The sequence below is a fragment of the Passer domesticus genome, chromosome 8 (genome assembly GCF_036417665.1).
Source record: "Passer domesticus isolate bPasDom1 chromosome 8, bPasDom1.hap1, whole genome shotgun sequence".
NCBI lineage: Eukaryota > Metazoa > Chordata > Aves > Passeriformes > Passeridae > Passer > Passer domesticus.
In genome coordinates, this window is record NC_087481.1 from 23,771,337 (window position 1) to 23,799,274 (window position 27,938).

At 40.4% G+C, this 27,938-nt stretch overlaps 1 protein-coding gene across 8 annotated transcripts in view; it reads right to left on the bottom strand.

The window, feature by feature from the left end:
- The window catches only part of CTNNA3 (catenin alpha 3), a 427,418-nt gene that overhangs the window by 70,233 nt on the left and 329,247 nt on the right, over positions 1 to 27,938 (bottom strand). For all 8 annotated transcript variants that reach the window (XM_064429667.1, XM_064429665.1, XM_064429666.1 and 5 more), the window contains one exon: positions 13,003 to 13,154. In XM_064429667.1, coding sequence (XP_064285737.1) covers positions 13,003 to 13,154 — 152 coding nt within the window. The remainder of the gene's footprint in view (positions 1 to 13,002; positions 13,155 to 27,938) is intronic.

Genomic DNA, 27,938 nt, shown 5'->3' on the forward strand with positions numbered 1-27,938 from the left:
ACAGAGTAAGCCTGTCCGTCACAAACCCATGCCTCACTGAGAAATGCACACTGCAATGCAGTCTGCTTCTCAAAGTACAGGTACCACTGCTGTCATCCTTCCCACACATTCCCACCCAGAACTTGACAATTGTTAAGCACAAATTTCTGGTTTAGAAGCTATTCCTCCCAGACACTCAGACAATGGAAATAAAACCACCCTAGCCATGAATCCTGTATCCATAATTTTCATTCCTGCTTTTAATTATCAAGAGGCTTCAGATGCCCAGGACACACATCCACCCACCCTCAGCCACTCAGCAACCAATAATGTTCAAGTGAATGATCAGTGTCAGCTGATATGGAATTAAGGAACCCACTAAGGCCATCATTGTGCAAACCAGCCTTCATATGTCCCAAATCACTAATTTCATTCTGCTCTGGGAGGCTGAGAGCCTTCATTACCAAGCAAGCTCTCCAAGCAAAGCAGAATTAAGCACACACATCCCCCCACCAATGCCCTCAAAGAACACTAGTTTGAGTCTAGCTTCTGAACATATTTATTACATTATTTTCTTAGAATTTTTGTAGATGCTAAAATTCCTGTTTGTAAGGGAAATTAATTCTTCCATCTGGGAAGGTTTTGTGAACAAGTTCTGTGAAAAGCAGTACAGAATCTTCCCCTCTCAGACATCAAATGAGAAAGTTATTCAGATCAGTACTTTGCACATTTTTCACAATAGGCAGCTTTGACAGCCTCTTGTGGCCAGTGAAACAGGAGAGACAACACAACTCTGTCATATGCCAACAGACTGACAGAGATAAAACTGGCATGAAGTCAAACACAAGAGCCTTAATATATATAAAAATTGACCAAAATCTTGTGTGTGGAATTTGGTTTTCTTCATGTTCAAACTGAATCTTCCCCTTGCAGTCTGAGTTTTTCTGTTTCTATCCATTATGAATACATAACACAGATTTTCTCCAGTCTTGTGCAACAACATTTTACATCAGTGAAAACAGCTATCCCATCTTCTCTTCTCTCCCCTTTGGTTCTCTGTTCCCTGGTCTAATTAGGACTAACAAATCTGGTGTTTTTTCATAAGTCACAATTTCTAATGCTCTGGTCATTGTAGCTGCAATTAATCAGAGTGCACTTGCTTAAACAACTAGGGAGTTTTGGAGGTTCTCACTGCTCATTTTGGGACATAAACCCTCACTTCTCTCATTTTTAACTATGGTACTTACAAAGCTGAATTTCTGCAACCAACTGTAACTCAGTAAAACCTTGCTTGGTTGCATGGGCTGAAATTAGTCTTTCAGACATCTCCAGTATTATCTGACTTGAACAGTAAGTGAACAGCAAGAACTAATAAATCTAAACACAAATTAACCATAAGCAGACTAAATTTAATCAGTAACTGGCACTGATAGAAATACTTTTATCCCATGGCAATAGATTTTTTAAAAATGTACAACAACAGAACAGAATATGGGTACTTTTTTTTTTTTAATGCAAAGGGAAAAATAGGTGATACATACTTGCTAGAAAAGCACTAAGAATTACAGGGGAGCACAGGCTAAAGAAGATGCAGCAGCATCACACTCTTGAAAAGAAAGGCAACCAGACTCCTGTAAGTATCTGCAGGCACAAAGACAGCAAACCTTATGAAATATGTCCTCCCTTCAAGGGAGACCTGAGCCTCCATTGCAGGTACTGTACCAAGTGCTGGGCACTGCACTTCCCAAAGGAAGGACACAGCTGTAGAGCAGGACTCAACAAGTATCAGCATGACAAGAAAAAAATCCAAACAAACCCAAACTTTAAGTGTGCAGGAAAGAAGCAGAAGGAGATCATCCATCCTTTATGGACATGAAGTGCTTTAAGATGCCATAAGGAGACGTATGGAGTGGATTTAAGGATGAACTTTCCAAAGGGAATGGACTGGGATTGACTGCTTGAAGGCACCCTCCAGCTGCCAGCTGTGGATATTTCTAAGAACAGGTCTGACAAATGAACACTGGGAATTATTTGAAGTTAATCCTGAGCTACACAGGAGACAAAATTGATGGAATTAGTTCAGTATCTTTAGAGCACATATTGGATTGCTGCATTTATCTTAGGTCAGATAAAAATCAGAATGTATGCATTAGTTACCCTTTAGAAAGGGGTAAAAAGACTGGTACTCTGTGGAGAGGCCAGTTTTCAGGCTTTACAAAAGACAATTCTTAAACTACCTTAGCATGAGGCAGGAGAAGAGAATCTGCATATAAACAACACAAGACAAACTGTAAGGTAAAAGGAGAGAAAATAGAAAACAAATGAAAAAAGGAGTGAAAGGAAAAGAAATTAAGAGGATACAAAGAAACACCACTGTGTGAGGCAGGACAATGCATAGCTATGCCTGGATGCAGCACCACAGGTCCTCAAAGAATGCTATGCTACATCTTTGTGGTAAGCTATTTGTATGGGTTGCTGAACAGTCCCTGACAGGAATTTCAATTATTCCTCTTACCTTCTCTTTCTGGAGGATGGTATTTTTTAGCAATTAATACTGCTCAACCTTTTTTCTTCCCCAGGCAGTAGATAAATCTCAGAGCTCATCAACATACCCAAGAATAAACAAAAAAGGAGCGGAAATGTATCACAGCCTAAACCCAAACTCTGCCAGGGAGAGGCTGCCTGCCAAAGCCCTGAGCTATCTGGCAATCCCACTGGCTGAGTAGGACTGAACCATGCCATCTCCAAAGAGCCAGGCTGCAGGTATAGTACTTGCTGCTGAGCTTTCTGAAAGAGAAATACCAGGAGAAAAAGAAGCTTTTTACTAATGAACTAAACACAACCTAAAATTTTATCTTACTTTCACTCTAACAGGTGAGAAATGTGAGAATTTTAGAGGGAGAAAACAGTCCTGTGAGTTATAAATTCAGTACGTTCTACAAATGCATGGTGCAATTTAATATGCCACTTAATAACCCAAACATGGAAACAAGAACAATACAGCAGCAACCCTATCAGACAGGATGATTTTTTCATTCAGGAAAAAATAACTCCCCTTCTGCAGTTAAAGGACAACCAGGGTGAGTCACCTGATTTCTGACCTGTGAGTTTCCTATAAACTGGATGAGCAAATCACGCAGCCCAGTCCAAGATGGAGGAAGCTGGAAGATGCAAGGTTTAAGGCCGTATTAACAGAATGGAACCACCAAGAAAAGCCTAAGTTTTAGGCATACACGATTTCAGGCTTCATCTCTCTTGGGGACTATCTCAGCAAGAAGTGATTAACTGCAAACTCCAGCACTGGTAAATTAATTCACAATTTCCACCGACGTTGCTGTGCTTAAAACCTGGGTAAGATCTGCTTCTGGCTCCACTTACCAAGGTGACAGGCAGATGTTTTATTGGTTGCCCTCTGAGCAGCCAGACTGAGCTCCACACTCCCATGCATCGCGGGCACTGGTGTGACCTCACATCACTTCAAGCACATAACACAGGCAATTCGATGGCTTTGCCTTTGCTTGCTGCATTTCCCATTCCATCACTAAAACATCAAACAATTATTCATGTCTGTTCTTCATTTGCTGAATGTTAATTAAGTCTCATGCTTGTTTCTTTATGCATTTGGAATGCAGCTTTCTCAAACCCACAGCATTCCAGGTGTATCTGACACGGCCTCTCTGTGGGGCCAGCCAAGCTCCCAGCCATGGCATGCCCTGCTCAGGTGGGGTGCCAGACTGGGGTCTCACTAGGGCAGAAGGGTCCAATCCCCACTCTGAGAAGACATCAGCAACAAACACACAGCTGACATCTGCTGATCTGATTTCCTCCATGCACAAACCACACACTGATCATAAAGTAGGCAAAAGGCAGGCAGAGGTGTGATTAATACAATACAGATAGGCAGAAGAAGTATGGATGCCAGCCCCCAGAGAGTTCTGACACCAGTTACTGTGGCCAAGCCTGTGCCTGCCCTGCAAGACTACACAGTCAGGCAGTGAGCTTCAGTATCTGTACAATAATGAGGACAGGATACTTCCCATGTGGGCTGGCCATGACCCAGCAGAGCAACCCCAGAACACGGCACAAGGGGACCAGGCTGCTGGGATGGGGCCCTGCAGCTGCTCGGGGTGCAGGGGCTGCCTGAGGCAGGTGACAAAGCCATTCTCAGGGACACACAGCTGTACCTGTGTGCACCCCTAGGCTGCACCCTCGCTCTGGATGCTTTCCAGCAGCTCTTTATCCCTCACGTGGACATACTGCTGTATCCTAACATGGAATTGTGACTCCTGCTGTGGGTGGATTTAACACTGTAGCAGATTGCAGGAGATTTCAAAGGCCCAATCACACTGGCCCATATGATCATTTCTCATGTGCTATTTTATGCTGGACCATCTTCAGCAAGAAGGAAGGCTTCTACTTTCCAAAAGAATTATATTCAACTTGTTCAATAATTGGGTTTTTTCCTATTTTCTATAATTCTATGCAGACTGCTTCATGAAGACCAGGATCACAAGGCACCCAGAGTAACAAACTAATTTTAAATTAATATTACTGCTCCACTTTCCTAATAATTGAAGTACCTGTTATAGCAATCACCATGGAGGCTCTGTTGCTGTTTGCTAGGCTACGCTGGAGGAATGGTGCAGTAGAACAGCAATTTCAGCCCAGTCCATGTGCCAGAGGATGCACAGCACTCCTCTGCTGCAACACACATATACACTGATTTTGTTGATCATATAATGAAGGGACTCCTCTGTCTCTATTTTAAGAATAGGCTGTAAATGCCAGAGTTTCTCAGGAAATTAGGCAGCATCAGTTTTGTAAACCTCTACAGAATCTTTTCAGATGAAAAGGACTCACAGATACCATATTCAACTTGCCAGGCTCAGTGGAGGATTTTTTTTTCAATTCTCTGAAGAATTTTCTTCCAAGATTTCTTTTTTTTGTGAGTCAGTTTCCCTGTTATCACTATGTCTCCTTATGTCCACCTCCCTTCATCAACTGTATTCCAACCCTGAGCACACTTTCAAGGAAACAACCTGGTGTGATTCAAGTTGGCAAGCAATGGTAATTTAAAAAAATGGAAGGAAGCTGTCATTAAAAGCAGAGCCTGAACTCAAATATGCTCATGGAATACTAAGGAATTCTAAGAACAGAAACCAAAAGAACTCAGAGAAGCAATAAAAAACCAATTAATCCCAAACCTTGTCCACTATCACACTGCTTTATCAGCAAGGACATGCATGACAAGAGGACCAGATCAGACACTGCTACACCAACATCAAAGCACAGAATGACACAGACCCCAGTGCTGCTACCCTACTCTTGTGCAGCAGAACTCAGATCAGAACCTAACACATATCATTCTCGTCAGGTTTTGAAGCCCAGTGACATTCTGAACACATCTGTGATGTACCTCATTGCTTTTCTGCACCACACTAAGAAGATCCATCCTACCAGAGAAAAGGTCCCACAGTGATAATGGCAACTGAGAAATTTACCAGCAGTGAAGGGAAACTCAGCCAGGCCCAGCCTGAGCAAGGAAGATCTCTGAGGCAGAACTGCTCCAGCACTGACAGTGCTGACTGCAGCACCACAGCTACAGCCTGAGCACTTTGTGCTCTGAGAGTTGCAGACTCCATTCCCAGGCTTGCCTTGCTTCTACTCCAGTGAGCCATTGGCAGGAGGCATATTTTAATAGAGTATCTATTATTTGTAACACTTTCACTGTGCTTCCCAGTTTTGGTTCCAGTAATTCAGTCCTTCCCTTTTAACAACATAATATTCATTCCATTTCTCTGGGAATAGAATTTATATTAGATAGTAAGCACCAAATGGCAAGGAAGGAACACACATCGCTGCTTCTTGCTCTAAGAAAAAAAAAAAAAAACCCTCAGCAAAGATTTTAATGTTCCAGAAAAAATACTGTTATGTGCTTAAGTTTCCAATGAGCCACTAAACCAGAGCTATCCAATAATTCTGGAAGCTTCTGTCTTTCTGAATGAGAAGGGTAATTCTGTGAACAATTAGAAGCATAATCACGTGTGACACTTGCAATGTAATTTAATCCCTAGACTGGGAAGAAGTGACATTTAAAGTAGTATGTAAGTCAACACTGTTTATGGCAACCAGAAGCATATTGACTCCTCTGTGTGACCCAGTAATCCCAGCACTAGGAGATTTCCATGGAAAGCCATGAAGCAATTTGCTGCTGAGGAGCTCTTATTTCACAGCCCTGCATGATGCCTACTGCTGTGTAGTCTGGGCAGAAGACAACAGAGATTTTCCAGGATGGATAACTGCACATGGATCTTACAATGGATGCAGTATGCAGTGGACACCACCACCACTGTACCTCTATCAGCATTTCTGAAATAATTTCTTATTTCCTTCTGTGTGTACCCATAATGTTTTTATTTTTTTCTTTTTTTTCTTAAACAAAACACAACACAGCATCCTTTCCATTAGCTGACACCTAAAATGGAAACCTAAGTCAGGCTAAAGAAAATTTCACCTTTAACTGGAAAAGATGGGTCCTACATTCCTGTACTGAATGTAAACAATGAGGCATAAACGCAGCCAACAGTAAAGTATTACAGACTAGCAGCAGCATGAAGTGTAGCAAGCAGCTTCCTTTTATACGTAAGTTTAACACACTATTGCTTTATTTGACCCATCAATTCTCCATTGCTGTTGTAAATCTAATAGATAAAATTAAAAAGCAAACAGTGAAGGCATGTCTTGAAAGGGGCCCTGGATAACACTGTGCTTCCACCAGCAGCTCCAGCTGATCTCCTGAGGTCCTTTCCCTGAGTGAGCCCTCTGTGCACACTTCTCTCCTTCTCCTCACTGAGGAGAGGGTGAGACAAGTGAAATATGTGACAGTGAAAAGCAAGGGTTCAAAAGATACTGCAGTATTTCTGCCTTAAAAAGAAGGCTCCATTAACCATAATATTTTGAAAAATGAAAAACAACCAAGTAGTATTAAAAAAAAATTAAAGCAATGGGGGGAAAAAACTAGTATGTGTTAACATACAGAAACAAGAGGTTTGAACATGGCACTGCCCAAGCAGTGAGTTCCTGGTACTACTCCAAATACCCACTCCCATTTATTCCTCTGTGAGTCACCAAGGGGGCTGCATGTGAGCTGCTGCTTTGGAGAGGAAAAAATCTTCCCCACCACACCTGTACACAATACTGGCCTGACAACAGCAAGTGCTTTCTCACAAGCTTATTATAGCTGCAATTAGAGGGAGTCTGCTCCTCCAGCACATCCATAAAACAGCACAGGAGTTCTACATACTGTTCCTCAGAAGGAGGCAGCTGGTTTTGGCATTCCTCTACCACTGGATGATTTCTCTGTACAGAAATAACAGAACACGTGGATGTGAAAGGACCATTTTGGAATGAGCACAGGAAGATAAAGGGAACACTTATTTTTCTAGTCACTGTTCATTTGGTATGTAAAAAAGAACCCAGAATCTAAAATCAGCAATCTCCCTGTAAAGCCTGAGCAAATGCCTGGAGCATGGGAATGAGGCAGCAGTCAGAAAGATGTACAAAGAACCAAGAAGTTAAGACCTGTTAATCTCAAAGTGCAGAAATGCAGAAGCACACAAAAGCAGATAATTTCTCTTGTCTTTTGTTAACAAAAAAAAAAAATCCACCATTTCCCAACTACCCTGTGGATGGACTCTACTTCTACTTTGTTTAAGCAAAGTGGACCTGAAGAAGGGGGAGGAGGGGGAGCCATCCAACCCTGAGTGAAATAGTATTTTATCTGTGCTCTGACTTCCACTCCTGTATCTGAGATAAGAAGGCTAAAGCATGTGCTTTTTTCCTCTTCTGTCTCTCTCCCCTCTACCTGAGATGTGAATACTCTGTTTTTAAAATCAATAAACAATCTGTATTTTTACAAACAAATTTTTTGCCTTGTGGAAACACCTCAGCTTTTAAGAACAGGTGCTTGTTATGGGAACTGGGGCAACTCCAACCTTAAGCTATTTCTTAGGGTAACATCCTGCCCACATGTTAAGACAAATGGATGCAACTTTCAAGGAAAAAACAAGAGGTGGGTATTATTAACAGATAACACTACTGAGCAGCTTTTTACTCTGTAAAGCAACAAAGTCAGCAACACAATCACTATGAGAACCTGAAGTCATCTGATTTGCTGAGGATATTAAAGGCCCTAAACTAATGAAACGGAGACCTTTGAGAGTTTGTTACATTGTACATAAACATGAAACAGAAGCAAATTGATATGTATAGCTGTTTGCCAGAAAAGAGGGATTTGCTTTATTTATTTAGGAAGACAAACTCCCCTGGTATTAAATGTAGATTAGCATTTCTGAAAACGTCTGCATGTTAAATTGAAATGTATGCTGAGTGTGTCCCAAAACTGTTCAGCACAGAGCATTTTGGTAAGATATCTGCAAGGCAGAGTCACAATAATAATGACTGACTCTATGATGCTAATACTGATATAAATTATAGCACGTATTTGTAGATTATGAGAAGACTTTCCAAGTACACTGTAAAGAACATAGACAATTCATGCCTGTTATTGCCTACACTAGAGAGGATCTAACTCACTTGGACTACAGAAGTAGAAACAGGCAGAAAACCCTGCAGGTGTAGGATAATTCTGTCATTAGTAAAGGCATGGTAGAAATTAAACTAGACACTCACTAACTGGCTGAAAGGTTTTCACCACTTGCTACCTTCCTGTCCTAGAGGTCCATGTTCTAAAAATTCCTGTAACTCTGCTGGGTGTAAGATAATGAATTCTGCTGTGATGTCTCTTACTGAGAGAAATCGAGTGTACTGAAGAACTCAAGCTCTGTTGAGGATGAATTCTCACATTTCTTTAAAACAGAATGAAAAACCATGCCAGATTTGCAACTAACAAAAGAAGTTAAAATCGGAGCTCATCCAAGGGTATTTGAGAAAGTCAAAACATATGAAAAAGCATTTATGCTGTAGACTCTTGAATGTGTACCTAAACCGAGTTTGACTTCCCAAAGGAAATTAAAACACACATTAAAAGACTGTTGGCTAAAGAAACAGGAATATTAGGAATTGATTGGAGGTGCAGGGAGGATCCAGTTGAAATAAAAGTATCTAGGTAAGACAGAAAAGAAAAACAAATGCTTTGCTTCAGTTTTCAGAGGAGCTGGGGGATGGACATCCCATACATCATGGTGTAGGGAAATCAAGGAACAATGTGCAAAACAAACTCAAAAAGCCTAACACCATAAATTCTTGAGGGAACCATGCCAGAATTCTGAGAGAAACAGCACAGAGAATACCCATTCAGCCAAAAAGATTCTTAATAAATGCTTTAATGTGCTAAGAACAGCAATTTCAATACACACTCTCCACTTCTCACAAAATTAGAGAACTTGGGTTCCTCAGTCACTGCTTCCATGAACATAAGAATAGTAAAAGTATCTTGCATAGAGGATATGAACCCTTTGCCCTCTTCTTTGTCTCTGTAAAACCTGAACAGCTGCTCACTTGTTTTTCCTCCAAGAAGAACAAAGAATTCTGTGAAACTTCTGAATTGGTGACTTTGTTTCCGCTGTTCTTGGTATAATTGTTAGGATGACTATTAGTGCTCTAGTTACCATCAGTTATTATTGTTTTGAAGTCATTCCTTTCCACTGAGTTTATACCCTAATGGGATATTGGTAGCTGTTATTTCAATCCAGCTGTCTCTCATCTTTCAACTAAAACCACCTTCACACAGAAGTTTTTCTAAAAGTTCTACCATTAATCTTAACATTCTGCAGCATTTAATGTGTATTGTCTCAAAAACCACTAACCTGTATCCTTTGATACAGGTTACATCTATATATTTCACATGGCAGAGTATATATATATTTCACATGGCAGAATTGCCTTTAATTGTACTATTTAATCTAATCTATTTCTGTAACATCAATATCCTGATTAAAATGTTATCCAGATAATGTACAAATGCTCCTGTGCAAGATCAAGCCCACAAAAATCTCTAAAACACAACAAAAATGGGATCATTAGAGTAAAAAAAATGACTGAGAACTGTGGATACACCCTGGATCAACTACCTAGTTACTTCACATCGACAGCTGCCACTGCATGAAGCAGTCCTTGCAAGTGAACATTGAAAAGCATCTTAAGGAGAGCAGCACCCTGCTGCTCCAGAGGCATTTCTATTACAGCTCAGCAGTACAACACACCTGCCACTATGTAGCTGCTCTCAAGTGCTGCCTCATACTTTGCAGGACTGCAATGAATGTTTTACATATCTTTGGTTAGGCTTGGACATTGAAATGCATAGCTGGTAATTTCAATTAATAATAGCATCGGGCAGCATTTTACAGTTAAGAACTCTATTTTTAAAAAGATTCTTTCTGTGTAATTATATGTTTGAAATGCTTCCTGAGAAACTGATCTGGAGAATTTCTGCTTTTGCTGCCACGTTGAAAAATTACCCCTTGTGAATGAGTAGCCTCGTCCATTTACATTTCCCAATTATTTTTGATCACCAAGCTCTTGCCCTGTTTCAGCCTGGCAATCAATCCCCTGTAAGCAGCGAGGTGCCATTCTCTGGCACCAGCAGCACGCTAGCCACAGAACATTTCATCTCCTCACTTTGGCTGCTATGCTAACAGGGCACGTCTGAGTAACCACCAGATCTACTAAAGCTTCTTCCAGGGAACTGGCATTGTCTGGAACGTATCTAACTAGGAATGCAAACACATCCTGACTCAGAAAATGAATGCCAGGCTTTTCTCAGCACTCTCTGTGCTGGCAATCTCTGTCTCTAAGGGATGTTGGAGTAGCTGACTAACATTTCACCAAACCTCAAAAAAACCTTCCCATCGCTGTAGCTGAACAATGGTATTCATTAAGGAGAAAGCTCACACCCTTTCTAACAATTTTTTAACTCTCCTGAGCCCTCATCAGGACTTGCAAAGTGGAAGATGGCCCTGACAGAATGCATTCATTACTACTGTCCACTCAGGTGCTGGGCAGTGCTCACCATTTCATGGGTGCACAGCTCATGTACTGCTCACTGGGCACTTCCTGGCCTTGGGCCTGTTACAGCCTCTTCACCTCTGAGGCTTTTCCCCTCATACTCCCTTTCTGAGTGACTGTCCACATACACACACCCCTACAGAGCACTCGAAGAAAATACAGTTTCCTGCAGAGCTGTGTCTGCCTCTTCACAGAAACTTACTGAAGCCGTGTTACATTCCTCAGTGCATTTCCCAAGTCCCCAGAAATGCAAATCTCCAGAAAGAAATACACAGTCATGATCAAGGAATTCAAGCCTAAGATGACTGTACACAAAGATGACTCTTACCTCACTGAGAAACAGAAGAAACTTTGCAATTTTAAAAGACCCAAGAGTCACTGAGGAAGGGATGAGAAGCACAGGCATTAAATGAAGCTTATCTAGAAAAAAAATGAGAAGTCCTCATGCAAAGTTCTCAGCCTGTGTTCACTGACACAGGAGCTGATCTGAAGAACTAACCGAGCACCACCCACAATTTGGTTTGTTTCATTTGGACCTACATCCAGCTCACAAACTCCTCCTGCTATGGGACACACGCTGGGTGTTTCAGGGTCTGTCTCCAGTATGCAAACAGCTTCCTAACTCACAACTGCAGTAAGGATGATACTTGTAATCATTTTGCACATTTGAATTCCTACTTTACCTTACACACCACAACATGTGAAGACTAATGTCCTCACCTTAGAATGGTTTTGGTTGGAAGGGACCTTCAAAGGCCACCCCTGCAATGAGCAGTCAGTTTGCTCAGAGCCCCTGGAGCCCAGCCCAGCCTGGAATGCTCCCAGGAATGGGGCCTCCACCACCTCACTGGGCAACCCGCGCCAGTGCTTCACTGGCACTCATATTGCCATGAGTTTCTTCCTTTTATCCAGCTAAATCTCTCCTCTTTCATTTAAAATCATTACCCCTTACCCTATCACAACAGGCCCTACTCGAAAGTCTGTTCTCATCTTATTTATAAGCCCCTGCAAGTACCCAAGGGCTGCAGTACGGCCTCCACAGAGGCTTCTCCAGCCCAAAGAGCCCCAGCTGTTCCTCGTGGGAGAGGTGCTCCATCCCTCTGATCACTTCTGTGCCCCCTCTGGACCCACTCCAATGCCCTGTCCTTCCTGTGCTGGGAGCCCAGAGCTGGAGGAACTCTGCAGGAGGGGTCTCACCAAAATGGAGTAGAGCAGCACACCCACCTCCCATGACCTGCTGCTCAGGCTGGGCTGTGATGGGCTTGCATTCACAAGAAAAGGAATCTGTTTCTTACCATGTTCTCAACTGCAAAGTCACTGCAGAAGACAAACTTCCTTTGAAAAATCTATCTATATTGTTATTAATGCTTAATCTTATTTTAAAATTAAATTGCTGAACATACAGACACTGCAGCTCAGTTGTTTACCATTCTTTATGAAGATATTTGGGGGAAATTCTGTGCCTGACAAAATTCTGGCTTGAATTTTAAAAATAAGCTGCTCTGATTCAGTTTCTGAACCTAAAAAACCACGCAAGTGTAAGCGCAGTGATTGTAATTTTGTAAGACAAAGAAATCAGGCTGAGTCTTCTGGTGCAAGGCTGAAAGAACTTGATATGGGAACATCAGAATCACCTGGAAATACTCTGACTCCTACATCCCACAGGTTAAAGCTGAAGAACTACAAGAAGATTTGGTTTTGTAGCTGCAAATTAGTAATTAATGAAGTGAATGAAGATCCTTACCAACCAAACAAAACTACATATTTTTAAAGTAAAGGTATTTTTGTGCAACATTCTGACGTGGTACTCAATGCAGTTCTAGATTTCTGCAGTTACAATCACACGTTTCACTGTAACCCAGATTTCCCAGGCCAGTTCAACCTGGATATGAGCTTGGGGACATTTATCACACACACAGTTCTGAATGCTCCCAAAAATGCCCTGGCATCCTGACTCATCTCAGGCATCAGTATGAAAAGAACAAATTCCAAACTTACCCGAATCAACATGACAGAGCACCTGATGTTGTGAATCGTATCATACACCTTCTTGGAAATGTCAACAAACTGGTTGTCATCAAACAGATGCACTGTGTTCTTGCTTAAGCTCTCCAATGCAATATTTACTTGACTAATAAACTCTGGAATCACTATTAAAAAGAAAAACAAAACAAAATTCAGTGAACAGAAAAGAACATGTAGTTTTTTTTCTTCTTGGCAAAACGCCTGACATTGATAAAAACTTTATTTTCTGACAAGCATTACAATTACTTTTAGTAAAAGCAGTGCAATTGCTTTTAAGTGAGAACACATTTTTAGTTTTTATTCACACTTATAATAAAATGCCCACAGTAAGCACATAAGCTGTGGGTGGTTGTACAGTACTACAAAGAAGAAATAATTTTTAAAAGGTGAGGTGGGGAAGCAGATGTAAAAATTTGTTGGTCATTTCAATAGCAATTTTACCCAAAGAATCAGGATGAACAACCTGGCTTAAAGTTGGAACCACTGCTGAACAGACTTCTACTATTTCCCAATCTGCTTTCAGTCTGAATGGAGATGGAACCAGCACAAGATGGAGGCTTATTCTTCAACTGAGGAGGTCCCACAACTGTAACCCGAATTTACCAGGGCAATGTTTGATTGAATCAAACAAACTGCATTTTGAGTCAGTTTGATTTTAACCTGTGCTTTACCCAGAATGGCCTGGGCATTTTCTTCTGATGCCGCAGGGCCTTATTCTGCACAGTGACCTCGCAACGCTGTAGCAAAGGAAACCTAGCACAGAATATGGAAGGAATGCAGATGGAAAATCCATCACATACTCAGAAGGACCTCAAAAAAGCCCAGACCAAATTCATTTCCTGTCACTTGGAGTCTGAGGACATAGAAGAAACAAATGCAAAAGGATAAAACTCAACTTGTGTAATATTCAATGTGAATAACAAACCTCATGGTACTAAAACTCTCTCTGGCAATGTGTTGGTTCCAAACACTAATATTGTTTGTGTGCCACCCTCCACTCCATAATTCCACACTCTGCAGTTCACAAATTCCTAACACATGAAAGCACTACTACTGCTAATACAATTAATGTGGAACATTTCAGGCAAATCTTGAAGAATATAATAAATCTGTAGGCAGACAAAGCTTCAGCTGAAGACAACCAGATTTCTGAATTAGAAAACCTGGCAACTTAATACTTTAGGAAAGGTGCCCCAATAATGCTTTCCTCCCTAACTTTGATGAGGAGACCCATATAGCCCTTGGAGACAGTTAAATTAATTCTCAAATTACAGTAACTTCACTGTCTTTAAGCTAACAACTGGTTGTCACTTAATTTGAAAAAATTTAAAATCAGTGCCACCCTCTTCAGAAAATCACTGTAATTGTATCACCTTCAAAAAGGTCAGTGGAAAGATTTATAATAGTTCAGAAAAAATAAAAGATACATTTTTAATTTGCAACCACATAAAATAATTAAGCAGAACAAGTGCCTATTTATTGCCTAAAAATAATAAGTACCACCACTGAGTGAGAGCTTTTCATCATTTTGTAATGGTTTGCTTTTTTGTTAAACAAATATTTTGGCCTGTAGACTATCAAAATAATTCCAAGTGGAGCAACCCAGGCTGCACTTGACTGAAGAACCACCACATCAGAGCCCTCCTCTAGCAGCATTTCAGATGGGGCTTTGCAGCAACAGCACTTTTACACAGACAATTAAAACACAAGACTGCAGATCTAAAACATGTACACACCAATGTGCTAATGAAGTGTGAAAATACACTTGGGCTATCAAACAGGCCTTATGTCCTGGTCATTTTCCCTGTGAGTGATAGGGTAACTCTTTCAAATCCAAGACTACTGGGATTTATTTCAGTTTTGAGCTCCCACCCAATGGCTAAAAAAACGAACAACCAAAAAAAAACTTCATAGACCTCAAATAGGCAACTCTCTGAAATACTGCATTAGGTGGATTGAATTACACCAATAGTGGGCATTTTCCCGTTTTTGGCTTTATTTTTCTAGGCAGCCTATAGTAGAGAAGTGGATGCAACTGAAAACAGGTGGAAATCACTCATTTTTTCAGTCTTTCAAAACAAAAATCAAACACGTAAAATTAAAAATATCAAGTGTTAGACAGCTGAGAAGTACTAAGTTTTTAGGGGATTTGTTTGTTTTATTTGTACATTTTATTTCTGTTTTCTTTGTGTTCCATTTTGTAACAAAAATTAAAAGCAAATTTCAATATGGGCATCTGTAATTCTGCCTTCCCTGAGGGGGAAGGTGCAGAAAGGAGGTTGTTTGGAAAATACCAATATGTTCATAAGCAAAATGTTCGAAGTCCCAAAAGTAATTAAAAGATTTCACACCATCAAAAATACATTCTTGAAATTAACCTAATTTACTTTAATATTCATCAAGTGTTTCCTAATTCCTCTGTTTTTTTTAAATAATACATTTCATATTTCCTTGTAGGCATGTCTTCTTCGTCCTATAATGTTTTTGCTTGATTTTGTAATCTTCAGTCAAAACCAACTAATGAACCACTCTGTCATTTAATAGCTGTCAGGGCCCAGCTCTTCACAGAGAAAACTAAACTTCAGTAACCCCTATATTCCAATTAGCAACTCAGTGCCTTTTATTTTTAACAATAAAATGATCACGAAAACAGATTCTCAGCTTTGCAGAAGGCCACTGCCAACAGCTGAGAGCACGAGCCACTGTGCTTGTACCTTTTAATTCAGCTGTGTTAAGTGATTACCACCACTCCAGCCACCATCAAACAGCTTACAGTGAAAAGCCAACAGGCTGCAAAGCCAAACTGTCCACATGTGTCCAACACTCACCTAAAGAGTGTCTTAACAAAACAAACACACCTGACCAGACATCAGCAGTCATCACCTCCTAGAAATGACCAGAAAAAAAATTTATTTATTTTTTTTTAATTCAACAGCTTTATGATTCTTCACTCGGGGGAAAAGGGAAGAAACTAGCAAACCCACAATTTATCTCAAGAAGAAGAATTTGTGGTAAATAACCGAAGTTTCCCTTCGGTGTTTATCCACATGATAAGACTCGGAGCAACTCAGCCAGTGGTGCCAGCAGAGTGGGAAAAGGCTGGAGAGCTCCCACTGGAACAAAGACTGAAGAACTGCTCCTTCAAAGGCAGCTTTGAAATGGAAGTGAGAGCACAGGCAGTGACTGAAGCTCTCTGTGGCACAGCTTCAGAGCCCAGCTACACACACACTGCAACCCAGCCACAGCTTTGGCTTAACTCCAGTGGCCTTTCAACATAGGAGACTGCTCTCTTGGGGATTCAGCCACCTGCAGACATCTTCTGTGCCAAAACAAAAGCCATTTAAAAAGTCATTAAAAAAAAGAATTGGGCAAGCTGGAGTGAAAAAATGGTTCTCCTTCTGAAGGTAAGAAAATCAGGGTAAGTTACTAGTCATGAATTGGGACTCTAAGAGGAGGGAAACTTGCAAAAACCTACCTGAAGTACAGTCAAGTAAGGCCAAAAAAGCTACGGGATGAGTTTCATATGAAACTAGTATGATAGCAGAGCACTGAAATAAAGCAGATGTGCAGGCAGGCAAGCTGAAAGAGGTGCATGCAAGCCAGCCCTATGCCAGGGCACAGGTGGGGGCAGCATCAGAAGTGACTTGACACAAGAGGCGTGTACCCCAAGTACTTCATTATTCCCCCATAACCTGATCACCTAGCATGAAAGTCAGTGTGATGGGTGTATACAGGTTGCTTATAGAGGACTTAAGCAGCTTTCCAGCTGCAAAAATTCAGAGGAAGTAAAGAAAAGTATGATTGCAAAGATTAAAAACACAGCCACCTGTTAAATGCAAGGTAATACTAGAGAAAGGTAAGAAATCTAGTTAACAGCGACACAGCCTTTATTCAGTACTTCTTTATTTAATTACACTCTTTGGGATCAAATAATAGTTTTCACTTCCTATGATTAAAAAATAAGCATTTTAAAATTTCTTCTTGAACGGTAACTAGGAATTTCAGATGGTAAGAACATTGCCTATTCCAGTAAGCCAATTTTACTGCTAAGTATTATGTCTCCTCTTAATGTCACTGCAATCCAGAAGAGTATATAAAGAATTAAAAAATAAAACCCATCTAAGCTGAGGCAACTGTACTGGCTAAGGGATACCATGTGAAATAAAAGGGAACTACTGGCAGCAGCCTGAGTCACAGCACCCAACATGCAATTCAGAATGGAACAGATTGTTTCAGTGACTGATGGAGAGAGCTTCATTAGAGGTGTTCCAAAATACATTGAAATAATAATGGAATCACTGCAAAAAAAAAAGAGAACTGTACACTCACTGCAAATGTTGAGCTGAATAACACAAGCAGGTTTTGAAACTCCAACCATTTGTGACTCTTACAAATCCACATAATGCAATCCTAACATGAAGATGAAGCTGCTTCTGAAGCTAATTTCACTATGCTACAGATCCTTAATTGAAGCCTCTATTTCTGTGATACAATGTCAAATTGGTAATGTTTTACTATACCACTGTATCCAATGGCTTTCTAAGAGATCCATTTACATATATCTACATATATATGAATATGAATGAAGCAGAAGAGCTTTGTGACTATAGGTATTTGATATACCTCTTATATTAGCATTCACCTTATTTGGTAACAAGCTTACAGGTTTTATGCAGGAAAAGATATTAACTATTTGTGGAACTTCCAACACCTGAAAGAGCTCATATTCCTCCAGCAGTTTCAATCCTAGGCCAGTGTATGAGAGGCACGACCTCAGAGTCCCCCACTGTCCCCACCGTGACTATTTAGAGCATAAAGATCCATAAATTATCCTAATGGAATTTAGTATTTCATGCCAAAGTTTCTGCATAATAACAGTGTAATACAACATGAAGTAGCCCAGGCAGAGGCCTGATGCACATGAAAAGTTTCCTAACAAAAGCAAGCTGTAATCAGTATCTGCTTCTGTAACTCAGACCTGTGTCAGCTGCAGCTGTGCACTTTGCAGCTTGCAAAGCTGGCAGACTGCTGGCAGACCCACAAGCACACAGCTGAGCACCTATATACATGTATCTGTAAGTATATCATTACCTAGCTATATACAAAAGGACGTCACGAATATTTTTTAAGCATATGTTTACAGACATATTTATGCAGAAACTACGCTGAACACAACAGCAGTTTTGTGGTACTAGATCTTCACAGCTAACAAGGGTAAGATTTTTAGGAGTTAACTAATATTTCTCACTCCTGAATGTGAGAAAATATTGACAGTAAGTGAGACCTAATTATTGGCAGTGTGTGTAATTAATGACTAACAATCCAGTAAATTGCTGCTTTTAATTTTGAAATGGCCTTAATTTATTCCTCCCCTAAACACACCCAAGACAGTGATTCAGCTTCCTACCTGGAACACAGAGTTGTTTTGCTTTGCACCAGGACAGTTCAAATGTGCACATCAGTTCCTGCTCTCTGCAACGTGCAGGCACAGGGGATTGCTTGGGACTTAGGAATCCCTGGACCACAGCCTGCAAAGGCATGGAGCACTGCACCTGGGAATTAAAGCAGTGCCCTGCATCTGAACATCACAGGTCGAGGCTTCAGTGGGATCCCTCTCAGCAATCTTCAAAGGGTTTCTTTGTGGGCATGCTTTGGAGGGAGTACATGAGTTTCCTTGTATAAGGAACTCATTAGAGACAGGTCACAGCATCCAAAAGAGCAGAGAGATAATTTCAATAATTTACATAATCCTCCTTTTTTTGAAGCCCTCTACCTAATACATTTTACTGCCATGTTCAAGGACAGACTGACCATGAGATCCCAGATGAGAATGACATTTCCCCCTAGGACAGATGAGAGGAATTTCAGAATTTATTTCTCATTCCTTAGCAGACAGTGTGGACCATGTGGGCCTGTCTTGTTTCATCAGTCCCCTGCTACAGCATGGCATACACAATCTGTGGAAACAAGAACCACTCCTCAATTCAGTTTGCGGCCCAGAACGTGCCCTTCCTTCCTTCAAGTGCAGTCTCTGGGTTTCACTTAGAGGAATCTGCACCACCTGGAATGGCATATAGCTACACAGAAGCTCAGACTAGTAAATACCCTAAGTCTGTACCTAAAAAAAGTCCCCAAAGACAGCTGAAGCTCTGCCAGCAAGAGCAAAGAGGCAATTAACATATCAGGCAATTTCTACAGGCTGCTGACCAAATACTCCCAATACTGGGATTTTCCAAAATGACTGAGCAGGACACAGAAAATGCCATAGAAAGGAAATTAAGAGGAAATTTAAGTCCTTGTGGGGAGCAAGTGACTTCATTCTACGTAAGAGAGACTATCTGAACAGAGAGCAGCTTTTTAGCAATTTAAGTGTGTAAGAAAAGTCCTGAGAGTTTAATAAAAAATAAAATTACAACCACCCTGAATCCCTCTCTGTGAACCATCTTTGGCTGCATTGTAGATGTATTGTGCTACAAACCAAAGATAGAGAATGGGGTAATTCACAAACACCTTACAGTCACCCTATAAAGGAGAAAAGTGGGAAGAAACAACTGAGCACAGCAGTTACCAACTCCCAAACTTGTCTGTGATCCCCAGTCAGCCCTTATGGAGGGAGCACAACAGTAGTGCTGAACTTACAACTGCTTGGTACCAGCTGCTCTTCATGTACTACAGTAACTTTATTTCAGGAGACACCAGTGTCGTTTCAGAAGCTCAGAACATGTAACTGAGCCATATTTTTCCAAATATAACTATGCTGACAATGAGTTGGTCTTCAAAACAGTAACAGCAGACAACAATTTAAACATTTAATTCTGAAATGCAGCCACCTATTTTGGTAGATTACTAGAAATGTTGTCTTTTTAGCAATCTGGTTCCCAGTGGGTGCAGCATCAATCTAGAAAACCTGAAATTAATTGAATTAGCCACAAAGAATAAAACTGCACAAGATTCCAACCTTTTTTTGGCCCAAAGACAAAAAAAAAATTGCATATCCCACTGGGAAACATCATAAAATCAATACAGCTTTTTAGGCAGAGTCAGATACAATGTTTTTGACATATGTTAGCCAACAACAAAAACATACAAGACAAAATCTCCTTGGACAAAATGTATTGGGAAAGGGTTACTACATTTTAGTTCTATGTCTACTACAACAGTAACTTGGAATAACTGAAATAATTTCATCAAGAAGAATTATTTTTCATGGAAGTCTGCTGACATTTTAAAAGTAAGCACAAGAAAAATACATCTTGGTAGCCAAAATCCTCAAACACTTAATTACAGTGAAATACCAATAAATGCTGTCAACCACAGAAAAGATATTTTTCTGAATGGTGCCAGAAAAATACCGTCTCTAAATTTAATATTCAGAGCTAGCCTCAGAATGATTCAGAAAGCAGTGACTCGTGACAGACTAACTCTGTGTGTGCTTCCTGCCTTTGCTGCAGCCCCTCAGAGCAGTGGGACTCTGTTCAGTGGGATCACAAACACTGGCACCAGTCAGAAGGAGCAGGAACCCAAGGACTGCACCACAACCAGAGGAGTCAGTGGCAATCGCTGCAGTGGATTCGGAATTAGGTTCTAATTGCTGAAGCCCACTGTGTAAGCTTCATTATTAGAACACAGTACACCAAAATGGATTAAAAATGAATGATATGAGAATGTTCAATTGCAGCATATAATCGTTGGAGAGAAATAAACCTGCTAGTTGCAGAAGGTGAAATACCAGTGGGTAGCTTGTTTGTGGCCAAGCTGACAAGGCTCTCTCTAAGGGTTCAAAGCAGGAACCTGAAGGGGCTGTTGGCACTCAGTATGCCAACCATAACTGCATCCTGTATTACACTTTCCACCCTACAAAGAAATCCCATCTTACCCAACTGCTTACCAATAACATTAGAAAGTACCTTCTTCAGTATTTACCTGAAATCTCTCCATCAACTAGTGTTTAAATAAATTAGCAACATTTATGGCCATTAGTGCTAATGCTACAGTCAACAGCAGGGGAAAGTTCTTCAGCTAAAGAAAGCTGCGTACAAGAGAGCAAAGGAACAGCTGGAGTATCACTTGTAACAGGTACTGACTGTTCTTCACGGACACTGAGGGAGAACTCCAACTGCAGGGGACTGCTGACAGACAGAGAGGGACTGCCAATTACATTTCCTGCTACATCCACTTCTGTGGAGAGACTATGGAAAGGCTGAAAAGGTTCCCAAGGTGTTTTTGTTCTTTACTTGGGGTTTAGAGTTTACAAAGATGGACTATAAGAAAGCCTCCTCCCAACCTACAATGCAGACATAATGATTTTCCTCCAAGATACAGAACAGCAGACTACCGAAGATTCAAGAAAACCAGTTATCAGCTCACAAACAATGGTTAAAAACTGAACAGAACTATACTGGATAATACTAGCATTGCTTCTAATAGTATTAAGATACAAACTCTAAATGTGTTTTCAGGTACAGGTTCTTACTTACCTATCCCACAGAATAAAATATAAGCAAGACAAGTAGACAAATTAAATAAACACAAGAGGACTATGTTGTTACTGGAAAGAAATATGGAGCACTGCTTAAAATTTTACTATTAGCTCTCAGGAAAAGAAAGTAATTCCCACTGTTTGAAAGGAGCACACTGAAGAGTAAAGAAACACTTTGAAAAACAGAGCACCTACAGGTTCTAAATGCTTCTTTGCCTATTTGGAAACATATAAGACTAAACCACACAGATGGACTGCATCCATTTGCAATGTTTCTATGCTTGACCACCATTTAATACACCACACTTCATATGAGAGGTCTGTATTAAGACATTCTGGAGAAATTTGCAGATTTAGAATGACGTATATGCAAGCCTTTTTACACTCGAAGTCCTTCTTAATAGTAACAGTATATATTTCTAGTAACAACCAAGTCACTAAGCAGAGAAAGAACTCTTTAAGAATTTGAGATTACTACACCAGAGTATGAATGTCCACATTAAAACATGTAATTACCCTGAAAATATGGCTCTTAAGTGAAAGCAGCCAGCATCTAATACAAGGGAAAATCCTACATACATAATTTGGAAAGGATTCTGTGTATCACCTCCTTAGACATAAGGCCAACACATCAGGTCAGTCACAGCTTTGTCCAGCTAAGTGATGAAAACCTTTAAAGACAGAAATGTCACTGCACCTTTGTTCTAGTGCTGCACTACAGTGAATAGATCCCCTGCTCTGCCCGTGCCCTCCCTGATTTTCTCTGCTGCACTTGTGGCCACTGCCCTTAGCTGTGCCACCTGTCTCTACCAAGAGTGAGTGGCACCAGAGTCACTGCAACTCTCTGGGGAAGCTGCAGGTCTATAGCCATTGTCCTTTGGCTACCACCTCCCCACACTGAATTCTCAGTCTCTCCTGCTTCTCACAAGTCACCTGCACTAAGGCCCAGCCCATCCTCAGCATCCTCTGTTCCCCAGAAAGCTTTTCCCCAGATATTCTATTTCCTGGGCCCCCAGACAAAGGAAGGAATGATGAATCTGACTCCATGTTCTCAGAAGGCTGGTTTATTATTTCATGGTACTGTATTTTATTGAAGAATGCTATACTAAAGAATACAGAAAGGATACAGACAGAAGGCTAAAAAGATAATAATGAAAAACTCGTGACTCTCTCCAGAGCCTCAACACAGCTTGGCCCTGACTGGCCAATGAGTCAAAATAATTCACAGCAGAAACCAATGAAACAATCACCTGCTGAATAAACAATTTCCAACTACATTCCAAAGGAGCAAAACACACGAGAAGCAAATGAGATAATTATTGTTTTCCTTTTCCTCTGAGGCTTCTCAGCTTCCCAGGAGAAAAATCCCAGGCAAAGGGATTTTTCAGAAAATATGAATGTAACACCCAACAGTGAGTTTGACAAGGCCTACTTTGGAAAGTGTACAGTGAGTACCATCCTCTTACCAAGGGCCACATTCTTAGATCTTTCCCATCTTATTCTGGCACTCCTATTATAATCCATCTATCGACTTTGATACATGTTTGGAATACTATCATTAAATATTGTTTATTTTACCATGAATGCTTCCTCAGAGATCTGCTTCACAATATTTCCTGAAATCTAGCCTCCCCTTCCTAAAAAATAAGCATATCAAAACCAACAGCTGATACCATCCAGAATTGCTCACTAAACACTTCTGACTTCAGACCCTTGGTATCAGTATCAGGCAATTATTTTAAGCCTCACTTAACACCAAAAATAAGGTTCCTGTGAAAACACTAACATTCTGGTACAGGAACTGCTACTTGAAACCTCAAGTCAGGAAAGAAATTATAAAACTGAACCCTAAGAAAAAAAAACCACAAACTCCTCAACTAAACATGCTTTTGAAACACCCATGGGTTTACCCCAAATGTTCCTGTTGGTTAGGAGGGCCATCAACAGTTTACTGCCTAACCTGGCTATTAAGGCCCAGTATTCCATGAGCAAAGCGTGGCTGCTGTTTTACAGTGCTTGGGAAGGGTGAGGAATTCTGCAACAATTTATTTGCACAATACCAAGATACAGACCGTCCCATCTGCTGACTGAAGGTTGTCTACCCTTGAATTTTTAATGCCTGACAACAATCAAAAAGGTGTGTGAGGGACAGACAGTTGTACATTCCTGCATGAAACTCCACGAGAAGTGCTTCAGTTCTGATGGATGCACTCCTTACACTTTGTCTGCTGCCTACTGCATCATTCCAAACAGCTGCAGCTGTTTAATAGCACTGGGTAAACTGAGGAGGTGGTCTGGTGTTCTCATCGACTGTGACACAAAACAAAGCCTGCAGCAAGATGCAATCCAGCGTCAGAGATGACCTTGTCCAGCAGAGGATTCTGGTAGAAAACAGAATATGGTCCCCAGAAAGTGAGGAGAAACTCTATTTACAAAAATTTTTTTGGTATATAATGAATTCAATGCCACTTCTCCAAACAGTGCAATGGATGGTGGTGACAGAGTTACTGAGACAAGGTGAACAAAATGAAGACAAGCTTATTGTTTATGATTTCAGCAAGAATCAATTTTACTATGTTAACAGATTTATAACCCAAACATACATACACAGGCATATATAAATACTACTGAATTATGCATATGCTCCCCCCATCAAGAGCTACTGCACCATTGCCAGATCTGAAAGTTCATGGTTTCTAAGGAAGGAAGCACGAAGAGCTGAGGGCATGCTGCCAGAAAGGAATCACTAAAAATATCTTAAGCAAAGTTAGATGTATGTAGTTGAAAGTATTATTGGAGGAAGGCGGTGCAATCACTTCATTTTGATTATGATAGGGCATGTTACAAAATTATGACTTTTACCATAAAACAAAACGTATTACATGCAAAAATGAAAACTGTGAGAGGTGCTTTTCGTAAATTTTGGTTAGGAAATTATCTCTGTGAAGAACTTAAGAATGAGCTACAGTTGAAGAACAAAAAGATACTGCAGTTTTTCAGATCTGAGGAAATCCTTACTGAGACTGGATCCATATTCACAATTTAAACCAAAACAGTCCTCATAGATACTATGAAATAGAAAATGAACTCTTAAGCACTGATGATCTATGAAATTCAGTTATTCAGTTTACAATCCTGCTTAGGAGGCAAATCATGATCCCACATGTAAATGTTACAAAAGCAAATGGTCAGAAAAGTGGTAAATTCCAAAATATTCCAAAGACTCTAGTACGTACTGGGATAACCCAGCAGGTAAATCTGACCAGCTGGCTCCAGGACACATCAGATGAAACCAACACTGCTCATCAAGAACTAAAATGTTCCTACTGCAAAAAAACTTGTAAAATAGACAAAAACTTCTGCAAGAAAGATGCCATCTCCAACATATTACACTGTTCTAAAAGACAACAGGATGAAAGGATTCTTTGAACATGGACTGGCAAAGGAAATAAATAATCAACTAGCGCCTGAGACACAGCAAGTTAACCACGGACAAGTGCAACAGACACAGCATGCTTGCAACTCGCCAAAAATTCAAAGTAGCAACAGCACCAGGGTTTGTAGGAGCAAGACTTCAAGATAAACATTATGATAACAGTAATGAGATAAAAGTGTGTCCCAGAGGTTCCGGAAAACACATTCTAAATAACTGGAAAGGTTATAGAGCTGGAAGTGAATGAAATGTCCTTAACATGTCCTATGACCATTAAGAGGTCAAGGCAGTTAAGAGCTTGTGCAAGAAAGTCACATCTGAAATGAAAGGAATGGTTTTGCCATGGGCATAGAGATAACCTTGTGCACATTCAAGAGCTTGCTTCAGTTAAAAAAAACACAGAAAAGGAACAGCAGAGTCTCCTGATCTTGTTATCAGCTATGGGAAGGGCTGTCATTAATGAAGGGACTCTACTGAACCAATGGTCCTAAAGATCTAAAAGAGAGAGATGTATTAAAAGGGATATATTAAAGTTATACAGACATTGGAAAGTCACAAGTCACTTCTTAATGTAGGTCCAAGTGAGGGAAGCTTTATGACAAAACGTCACACGCAATGACTACAGAAGGGCAATTCTACTTGAAAAAACCCAACACACCAGCCAACCAACAAAAACCCCAGCCCACAAAACACTGGAGAGAGAGAAAAAAAAAGCCATTACTGCCTATTAGAATACTGCTATCCTCACTTTCCCTGTAGGGCCTGCGGAAACTGCAGAAGCAAAGACTACACTGGTGTTCAGTGGCATTCTGACTTTAAGAAAGGCTTCCCCAAGTGTCCTCTGCTCCAAAATCAGACTGCAGGTAAACCAGGCTTCACCAAAGTGATGGCAAATTCATTACCACGGGAGCAAGATTTAGAATTCACACAATATTCTCACTTTCCCAGTTCTTCCAGCAATGTCACTAAAACAAACAGACCTCCCACTCCCCATGGACCTTAGATGGAGCAAGACCATGGCAGGCAGCAGAATGGTCATTTTCCTGGATTTGGATTGTAAATACCTAACCACAAAAAAGCATCAAAACTCAAAGGAACACCACAAAACCAAAGTTATTACCTTCAGAAACACATATTTATTCCATAACAATGCTGCATTTTCAAGGCTGCTCTTACTAAGATTTCTCTTAAGGAGGAAAGTTCTTGGAGACTCTGAGTGTGTGTTCAAGGGCTGCCCTGAACAGTGGATCTGTGCTGGGCACTCTGAAGCTGGCACTGAGCAAGGCATGGGCAGTGCACTGAGCAAGCAGTGCACTGGAGAGCAGTTTCATCTCAGTGCTTTAAATGATCACTAAGTGCAACAGCATTTTAAAGAAGCAGATGTGTGGTTAAAGGCACCTTAATGCCCACACAGTGCCTATAATCAACATGGGCATTACACTGTTATAAACAGTGAAAGAAAAGATATTTCTGAGCTAGAGGAAAGGAAGAAATGATTGGCAAAAAGAAATGTCAATGTTCAGGGTCATTTTTTGATTACCTGGAACCCCAAAAAAGTTGGTCTTTCCCCCTCTTTTTCAGAACATTCTTACATCAGAAGCAAAATCCAGTTTCTAAAGCCAGCATTTTTAACAGAATTTCACAGAAGGATCCAAACAGAGCCCTACAAAAAAAGAAAAGCCTCACTGCAGTCTACCAAATGGAGGTTATTGACTCTGTAACATAGTAAAAACCACAAGAATCAAGGGCTAACTTGATTCAATAACTTCTTAAGTTATTATCTTACAATTATCTGTAACTCATCAAAAGGCATATTTTAGACTAAACCATGCAAATACCCACAGTATTTTTCTTGTCCCATTTTTTTTCCTTTTAGCTCTTACAATAATTCTCCTGAATAGTTGCTTATAAAATGTTCCTTGTCTGGGTTGTGCACCTATTTCACAAGTTCACCAATCCCATAAGCTTGCATGCTCACTCCTCTCTCCTTCAAATGTTTTGGGGATTTTCTTTTTTTTATGTATTTTGAAGTGACAGGAGTCAGTTCTCTTCTTCAGCAGTCTTTGGGTTTCATAAGCAAGAGTAAAAATCACTGAACACTAAACAGACTTGAATAACAAGTATTCTCTTCAGGTCTTATTCTGACAGTGCTAGTGAAAATACTATTGCATAAAAAGCTTTCCGAATTAATAAAATTCTAAATTAATCTTTCTAAATTAATAAAAAACTTATGATTTTTTGTACGCCCCACAGAATGAGTAAGAACCATTCACCTCATTTTAGCCACCCCTAAATAAATAATTTACAATAAAATCAGTCATATTGGTATCTTTTGTTCTCCAAGAAGAGGTAAGGACCTTCAACTGCCCATTGACCCCATCTCAGGATCCTACCTGAAGATACACCTTAGGAAAAGCCAGTGAAGTCTCTGGATATGCTCCTCTCCCCCCACAATGGCTCAGGTGGCTTTGCCAGAAGATGACAAAATAAGTACTAATTGTCAGAGTGGGCAGGAGAACACAGACAGCCCCTTTTGCATCTCCTCTCTGGAGGGTGTCTTTTGGGTGAAAGAGAGTCATATTTCCAAAGAAGAACAGACAATCCCTACTGCAGAAGACTCGAGGCAGGGGACAAAGGAAACTGCCAGTCATTTCACATAAGCTGCTGTGACAAACCTGTAAACTGGAATTGAAAAAGGCAAGTGAAGCAGCCAGGAAAATACAAGCCATTAGTTTGTGCACATAGGCTTGCAAGAAATGGAAAAGCTGAATAAAAAGCCCAAGATGGAAGGAGGCTTATGTCATGAAAACACCACTGTATTTTTATGGCTAAGGTAAATTACTTTTTTCCAGAGAAAGGCAATGCAGTAGATTTAATCCATCCTGAAGAAACAATTAATAAATTACTGTACAAGAAAGCTCTTTTTCAGCTGTAGTAGATCAGTATTAATATAGGGCTGTAGAAGCAGCCACACTGGAAGGGCTATGAAGGGAAAGG